General features: G+C 32.2%; 2 protein-coding genes across 2 annotated transcripts; one reads left to right on the top strand and one right to left on the bottom strand.

Moving 5' to 3' along the window:
• Nucleotides 1-2,107: 2,107 nt before the first annotated feature.
• On the top strand, nucleotides 2,108-2,455 carry K441DRAFT_566735 (uncharacterized protein; the record flags this gene model as incomplete). The annotated part of the gene is made up of 2 exons (XM_067643762.1): nucleotides 2,108-2,212; nucleotides 2,294-2,455. Coding segments are annotated over 2 exons (267 nt in total), but the record flags the coding sequence as incomplete, so codon positions are not given.
• A 1,917-nt stretch (nucleotides 2,456-4,372) lies between these two features.
• Nucleotides 4,373-4,573, bottom strand: K441DRAFT_567270 (uncharacterized protein; the record flags this gene model as incomplete). The annotated part of the gene is made up of 1 exon (XM_067643791.1): nucleotides 4,373-4,573. A coding segment is annotated over one exon (201 nt), but the record flags the coding sequence as incomplete, so codon positions are not given.
• Nucleotides 4,574-8,902: the final 4,329 nt, after the last annotated feature.

Raw genomic sequence — 8,902 nt, 5'->3', positions numbered from 1 at the left:
GTATATATTATAATTACGGCTCCGTCTAGTTGCTAACCTTCTTCCTATTGTTACGGACGCTTTAAGTACGATGTTACGACTACTGGGAGAGGAGTCGGAAGAAGCTAGTTAGTTAATTTAAGCACGGTCCAGGATAGAGCCGATAGAGCTATATAATGAGGAATGGTAACTAAGGTCACGTGGGATAATCTATATAATCTGTATAATCTATATAATCTGTATAATCTATATAATCTGTATAATCTATATAATCTGTATAATCTATATAATCTGTATAATCTATATAATCTGTATAATCTGTAATAGAGTAGATAAAGTATATATATATTACGTACAAGAAGGATTTTATAGGAGTACGGTTGTGTGTTTAAGGACCCTTAGTCCCTACCTAGATAGTTCCTTCCTTGTAGTAATTCTTAGAATACAATTAAAGTTAATCTGTTANGTAACCACTCCACTAGTTATTATTACTTGTCGACTATTATTTATTTGCATTTCCTATATACCTTTATAAATATATATAGTGGTGAAAATGCATCCGTTTTTGGGGGTATTTAGCCGCCGCTTTTGGCGGCGTTTCTACCTCACTTAAGCCCTAACTTATTACCGCTTTAAAAGAGGCTCTACTCGCTTAGCCTGTAAGCCCCCCCCTTGATCGCCTTATAGGGGAGCGGTTTATATTATCTAACGCTTACTAGCGCTTAATATTAATCTAACTATGGTATAGCCTATAACGCTGCCCAAAGGCTAGAGTCTACTTAAAGCGATAGCCGCCTCTCGCTTTTCTCCTATCCTCCTATAAACTAGCTACTTCTCCAATCCTAATCCTGCTTACTTTTTAACATTTATCTTCTAAATCTATTTCCTATTTTATTTTAATGCCAGCCACCTACCTACCTCTTAGACTAATACAGCGATACAAACCTAGCGATATTACGGTTATCTAATTATTAGCTCCACCTCTACCTCCAATAAAGAAAAGGAGAAGAGCACTAGATATTAGCGCCGCTAATTATAAGACTACCTTAAATTAAACTATACCTACCTCCCTATACGGGCCTAACCTTAGAGCTAGATTCGGACTTAATCTCTAACTCTAATTTATATTCTAATTCAAGCTTTAATTTATACTCTAACCTAGATACTAAGCTAGATATAGATATTAAAACAGACAATTATATAGACCCTAATCTCGGTTTAGACTTAGAATTAGACGATAAATTAGATAATAAATTAGATATAGATTTAAATTCCAAAGCTAAAGAAATACTAAAGGATATTACTTAATTAAAAAAGGAAGGGCTAGTAAAACTAAATTATACCCTATAAATAAAGAAGCTATAGAAGAGGGAAGGCGAAATTTAGGAGAGGTAAGATATATCTTCTATGTATACCTTACGTCATACTATCTTCTAATAGCTCAAAATAGGTACTGTGAAAAGATTAAAAAAAGGACTAAAAAATCTCCAAAAGATTACCTATATAAATGCAATCCGGAGGTATTTAAAGCGTATCTAATATGGCGCAAAAAACATTTCCGAATTAAGAAGAAAAGCTTAATATAATACTACTAGAAACGAATTAGCCTATACTATAGGGATCTAACAAACTATAAAATGGACTCTAATATCCTAGATAATATTTGTAATATATATTCTCTAAACTTATTCTTTCCTTACAAACTTATTCACTAATAACTATAGTAGTAAATACCTAGTCTTGGGCTTGACAAATTGGAAAAGGAAAAGCACGCTATATACATTTAGGACCTTTATGCTATCCTCCACACTCTCTAGGTAGACGATACTAAGCCTCTCTACGACTTTATTTAAGTCTAAATTTCGCTTCTTTTCTTACTTAGCGTAGCTACAGCTACGAGACCAGGGGCTCTTGTTAAAAGCGCTAGTGCTAAAGGCAGTAACAAAGTACTATAGTTTAAAGATATTAATATTATAGTTGTTTATATCGAAAAATACCCTAAATAGAGTATAATTATAGTAAATATAAACCTAGAACATATTAAGAATAAGGAAAAGGACGGTAGACTATAAGCTAAGCAATAGATCTAGGCTGCGATTTATTTTACTAACCCTTTAAATATTATAGAAAGAAGTTCACTTTCCGTCTAGAAGGACTCCTAGCGTTCTATATTGTTTCGTATATCCTAGCTATTAGTATTAATCAAAAGGCGTTTAGAGATAACTTTATAAGTGTTAAAGATATCTTTAAACTTAAGGCACCAGCGTACTATGACGTACTATACGTTAAATAGAAGGACGAAGTACTAAATTAGCTATTCTTCTGCGACGTTAGGCATATAATAGAGGGTGTTGACGTTCTAAAAGATAAAGCCTTTCTATACTCAAAATACCGTAATATATTTGTATACTTAGGGCTTATTACCGGTTTTAAAAAAGCACTAAAGTTATACCAGCTGCGACGGGCTTTAGGTTAAAACATTAATAGTAAATCAGCTCTGTTATTAGCTCTTAGTTTCCTTTATTCTAGCTAATATTATAGAATCTATAGATACTCTTACTCCTAAAGAGCGGAACCAGACTATAGGCTATCTTAGTAGCACGTACGAAAAGTACTATATACCAACGTATATTGCGCGTAATTACCAAAGCATCTATTTTAGAAGTCCTTTACAAGATATCCTTATTAAATCCGTCACAAAAATAGGTCTGTTATAAGATTAACGCGCACCTATAGAGCTTAATAATAACCAGCTAGAAGAGCTCTAGAACTACCCTAAGCTTAAAGCGCTTTATAGTAAATGAGGAAAATATAAGGACTAAATTAATAGCGTAGGCTTTTACCCTATTACTAAGGCTAAAGGAACTAACTTATATTAGCAATATAAAGATACTAAGCGGAAGATTAGTATAATATATTAAAGATTGCGCAGAGAATAATTAAATAAGGCTATTCGTAACTTCCACAATTTAATTAACACAATTAAGATAGCTAGGTAGCTTAGTAGGAAGGCGCCGACTAAAGTATTAACACTACTAAGAGTTAAATTTAAAATTTAAGAGCGGGCCACTATTACTAGTATGCTCTTTAAGCCCTTAGAAAATGGCAATAATCATATTAAGTTTATCTATACCCTAGCTTAACTATATTATTGGCAAAAAACCTCTTAATATAAAGCCTTAAAACGAAAGAAGACGGACTTTATTATCTTTAATAGTAATAATTTATTTTTTATAAATAAGTAAAAAAATGTCTTAAATAACCTAACTCTTAGTTATATAGCCTTTAACAGCACCCCCAGTCAAGGTAGCGAGACTATAACATAAAAACCAGGCATATTAAAAGCCAATAATGTTAAGACCGCTTAGTGTCTATATTAATATCCTATAGTGCTTCTACACCCAATATACCTCATTTATATTAGTAATAAAGAATTTATATATAAAAGGTAGATGCGCAAAATACCGCAAAAGGACGTCCTTAATAAGTATATAGATACCTACTTTTAACTACCTAAGGATTAGAGAGAGTTTAAATATCACTATCCTAAATATTTAATACAACTAGAGGGCATTATATATTTTAAGAGACACGTATATAATATATATAGGGTATTTTATTAGTATCTCAGCTCTAGCGGGCAGTAGGGAATTTATTTTAGAAAGAGAATTGCGAGTTTAGGAAAGAAATCGGTTTTAGATATTAATATTTACAAACTAAGGAGATAATTTTTTAACGGATCTATTTTATTAGGTTTATAAATTATAAAGGGGGATAAGAGCCGTTTTAATCCTATTTCTAAATACTAGTATTAAAGATACTTTCCCACTCCTTAGATAATAAGCTTATAATAATAGTAGAGACCTATAACTAACAGTAATTATATAAGGAGTAAGAGTATTTATATAAGGAGCGCCTCTAAGAGAATTAATAGCTTAAAGAATAGAACTAGTCTTACTGCATATATATATATATAGTTTTAGAGCAGCTATAGTTAAAAGTAAATACAACCTAGGAGAGACGGGTATATTCTAACCTCTTTAGTAATCTACCCATTATAGAATTCTAAATAATTGTAAGATCTAGCCGCACACGTCTAGAAGCTATCTTGGGCCTAAAGCTATTAACGCTAGCCTGGTCTTATTAGCTTACTACTCTGTAGTTATAATATAGATTTCCACCATATATTCTATAATCGTTATCCTATATTATCTACCCCAGCTCCTAATTATATTAGTTCTAGAGTTAAGGCGAAAGGCTTACTAGGCTAAGAAGTAAGCTAAGTAGTATACGGAATAAAGGCATTTAGAGAAATTTTAGGTGCTATCTCTAAGAAAAGTAATAGGCACTATAGTAGCAAAAAAGCTATTATATAAGACCTTAATAAAAGTAGCTAAAGAGATAATAATATTACACCACAGCTTAAATACCGTGCGCTTATATAGCAAATATCCTTAATTCTACATTCTACTATAACGCGTATAAATAGCCTCGTTGTTATAGCCTTAAGCCTAAACATAAATGCGAGATTATTTATGCTAGTTAGCGTATCTAAATGCTCCTCCTTAAGCACCCTTATTCTTATCTCCATCACTTATATAAATAGCTCTTTAGCCTCTTTTTACCGCCTTTAATTTTTATACGTTAACGCTAGGTTGGCTATACGCCCCTTCTTTACACCTTAAGTTTCTATAGGCTTCTTCTCTACACCTTTAGTTTCTGCAGGCTTTGTCCTAGCATCTTAAGTTACTTAAGACCTTAACTTAATACTACATCCGTAAGCAATCTTCGTCTATCCGCCCTCTGCACTTCATTATTCCTATTCTATTATCACATTCTTATTAACTAAGGCTACTTACCTATTTATTAGTCTCGCGGTACACTAGCCTAATTAGGTTCGTTAAGCTCGCTAGTTCTTAATTTATATTATCCCTATATAATTACTTAGTTTAGGACTAAAGATAAGCCCGCTAATATAGGGCTTAACTATAGTTATATACCGTCGCTCTACCCACATTACTCTAGTATATTCTCATCTAAATTAAGTATAAGGCTTTGTCCTAGCGAATAGGGCGTATAGAATTAAGCTAGTAGACCTTAAGTTTTAACTAGTAGATATATATAAGTTAACACCATTATAAACTAAGCTAAAGAAATCACAACTGCAAGCTTAGTAGGGAAATTTTATAATATTAGAATCGCAAGCTAAAATACAGTATAGAGAACAGGAAATCTTTTAGAAAAGCAATAAAATTGTATTAATTTACTGCCGCGGCCTACCCCGCTTCCTAATAACTTTAAAATATAATAATAGTTTAGTTGGCTTCTTATACCCTATAACTTTATTATACTTCCAAGCTTATTTTTTAGAGATCTGCGCACTTCTTTAAAGGAAAGGGTATACTAGAGCTATAGTTATTAAGGGAGTGCTTTATCTAATAATTGCCGAATGCGCTATATAATTTCCAAAAGTAAAGGCTTAAGCAGCGTCCTTTTTTTATCCACCTTTAGGCTTTTTATAAGTTTTAGCGACCTAAAAGCAGTGCGTTATAGCATAAGGCTAGCTAATAGCAGCGTACGTATTAGAATGTAATCGGCGTATTTAGTTAACTTTTTACCTAAGGCGGTTATACATTTATTAAGGGAGGGCTATAAATAGAGGGTCTACTTCTTCTAGGTTCTTTTATTAATCTATAGCTATTAGTTTTATACCCTAGTTATTATTTTATATGCCTTTAACCTTTTATTAGTTTATTACTTTCTTAGTTACTAGTGACCTAATATCTAAATAATCTTTACCGAGTTTCCCCCTAATATAATTATTACGAAGCCGTTCTTCCTCCTTATATTAGTATTAGTTAAATACCTAATTAGGGCGTGTTTACCTACGCTCTTAATAAATAGGTGTAACGCTGTGCATAGGCTTAGGACTAGGGCTTTAAGTCGATTCTTCTAAACGATATAGGGGTAGCGGGTTATTAATAAAATTTTATTTATACTTAAGTTCCGCTAAATTGATTACTTTAAGGGCTTATTAAATTTTAGTAAGGGAACGCGATATTATAGCTATTAATAAAAGGAAGGTTAATAAAGGGGGAAACGGAATAGTTTATAAGAAGTATGCGAAGTAGTAAGTAAAAACCTTAGTAGGCGTAATATTAGGAAAGGCGGGGGCGTGCAGGTTAACGCGCCTAGGCACCTCCACTAATATAGCCTATTAAGTCAGGACTAAGTAAATTATTTATAAACAAATTACCTCCTTATAATCCTGTGTAACCCCACCTTTATCTTTATTCCTAGAACGCGCTAGTTTAGGCGTGTATTAGAACTAGACACCTTATTAGCTTTATTAGTATTAAGATATTAGTACTATACCGCTTTCTTACGCAATAGAGGATAAGAGAGTTCTCGCCATAGATGAAAACTAGTAGCATTACACTTAATCTAGATAATATTTATATTATAATTATTAAACTAAGAAACCTCCCTTGCAATAATCTCACAGTACCTAGCCCCTTAGCTATTAGCGCTGTTTATATTAAAGCTGATAAATTTAAGGGCCGAATAAGTTATTAAAGATTAACGTAACTAATATCTTATCTCTTAATTGCCAGATAGTACGTTAGGCTTAGATATCGGCCCTCTTCTTAGCTTACGCTCCTTAGAGTATCTCGCTACAATCGGCCGCTTAAATTATAATATAACGATTTAAGAACTATAAATCTCTAAGCTATAGTGCGAGTTCTATATTCTTTATAATGGAGTTATTTTTTTTTAGAACTATAGCAGCCAATATACTACCTAGGTCTTAGGTAAGCGTTCTACGCCGTTTTAGGCTAGTTATAAGCATAAGGTTGTCCTACTCCCTACTAGAAACACTGAAATTAAAATAGGTGGTATATCTTTTACACTTATCCAGTTTAAGCTGCTCTGGCTTAGATATAACGTTATAGGGAAAATAAAGATATAACTTAGGGACTTCTTTTAGCGGGCTAAAGACCCTATACTTACGCGGATAGTTAAAGCGTTAACTATCCCGTTATCTTAACGTTTAATAAAAATTTATACGCTAGTAAATAAAGGCTTTAGGATATGATATGAATCGTTATATAGCATTAGTAAAGGATAATTTAGAGCGGTATTTCAAGCCCTTAATATAGATTTAGGCGTATATATTGCATATAAGCATTTTATATATCCGCCCACCTTTAAAGCTAAAATAAGGGCTAAGTATATAACTATAGTCAAACGGGAGGTTAAGACCCTTACGTGTCTTACTTACATAAGTATATTAGGATATTTAAAAGAAATATTTCTATTAATATCTATTACAGCCGTATATTGTTAAGTATATATAGCATAAGATAACGTATATTAATCTTAAAATGTTTACTAAACTTATAGATGGTTTATTAGAAGAACTTCGCGGCCTAGGAAATAATAAGTTCTATCTAATTGCCTTTAAATATATCCTCTACGCACTTGACTTTCTTAACTAGAATTCTATAGTTTATTAAGACATTAAACCTAGAAACATTCTCTATAAGGTTACTATAGATAATTATTACTTCTAGTTAGGGGACTTTAGATTATATAATAAAGCTTTACTAATAATATTGTTTACCGGTATATAGTTATATATATTACCGGAAGTATTTTGCCGTAATAAGTAGTTACTAAAGGCTAATATATAGTCGCTTACTATTACTATATTTGATATAATTAATAAGATAGGGTTCTACTTAAAAATAGAATATATTAAGGTGTAAGATAAATTGTTTAATATTATAAGAGAGATAGAAAAGACAATAGGTTACAGTGACTTAAAGTTGATGGTCGCTCTAGACCCTTAAAAGCGCCCTTTAGCTGCTTAATTGCTGAACACACTAGAACCTACTAAGGTCGCTATTATTAAGATTATAACGCAACCTAAGCCAGCCACTATTAATTACTAACTATAACTTTAGAAGAAATTAATTAACCTCCGTTCTTAAATAAAAAGGAAAGCTCCTATTATATAGGGTATAACACGCCGAGCCCGTCAAGGGAGAGTTAATCTACCTTTAGAGGGTCTATTAAAAGTATAAAAGGAGAGCATTAGACAGTATTTTAGTTGAGAGATATTTAACTATACTTATTTAATAATTGGCTAAGCACTATTCTACACCTTTTTAATATCTAAACTATTAAGAAATGCAGTCTGCTCCTAAATGATATCTTAGCTCCCTCTTTATTCTTAGGTATAGCGTATATTTTAGAGCTATTAGGAGGTAAGCAAACCCTAGCATTATTATGGAAAGTTTTATAAAGGATAGTAGAATAAGCGGGTTAATAGTTTATCTTTATTTCTTAAAAGAGTTTAAAGGGCCACTATAATGAAGCTAGGATAGCTATAAAACCGTCGTCTAAGACTAAGGCCTTAGATGCTCTATAATTAATATAAGTTCACTTATATATAAAACTTAGCAATAATCTTAGCTTCCGCGTACCTCTTATGCGATATAATTAGGGTTTTAGTGCAGATATTGATGCGGTAAATGATAATCCTTTATTACGTGCCCGCCTTAGTCTATAAAGAACTATAATATTTAGGGGCTATAAATATAGAGGGTAACGGTAGCAATCCTCTAAGTAGTATTAGAGATAGCGTTTGCCTTAACGGCGCTAGCGTATAAGACTTAGAGTAAGAGAAAGGGGAAGGGGAAAGGAAACTAAGTAGACCTAATTACGCATATATAGAACACACTAAGGAGATAACTCTAAGCTACGCTAATATATTATATGTCTTTATTAATTATTTATCCTAAAGCTAAAGCAATTAACCAAACCTACTCTTAAAAAGTTATAACCACTAAAATATATAAATTTGGCTCTCTTAAACTTCGACTTATAGCAGTTAATAATACTCCTAGTTATTCGTCCG

Source organism: Cenococcum geophilum (genome assembly GCF_001692895.1).
Source record: "Cenococcum geophilum 1.58 unplaced genomic scaffold K441scaffold_28, whole genome shotgun sequence".
Classification (NCBI taxonomy): domain Eukaryota; kingdom Fungi; phylum Ascomycota; class Dothideomycetes; order Gloniales; family Gloniaceae; genus Cenococcum; species Cenococcum geophilum.
Note: the sequence above shows the minus strand (reverse complement) of the source record. Positions and strands in the feature narration are given on the sequence as shown.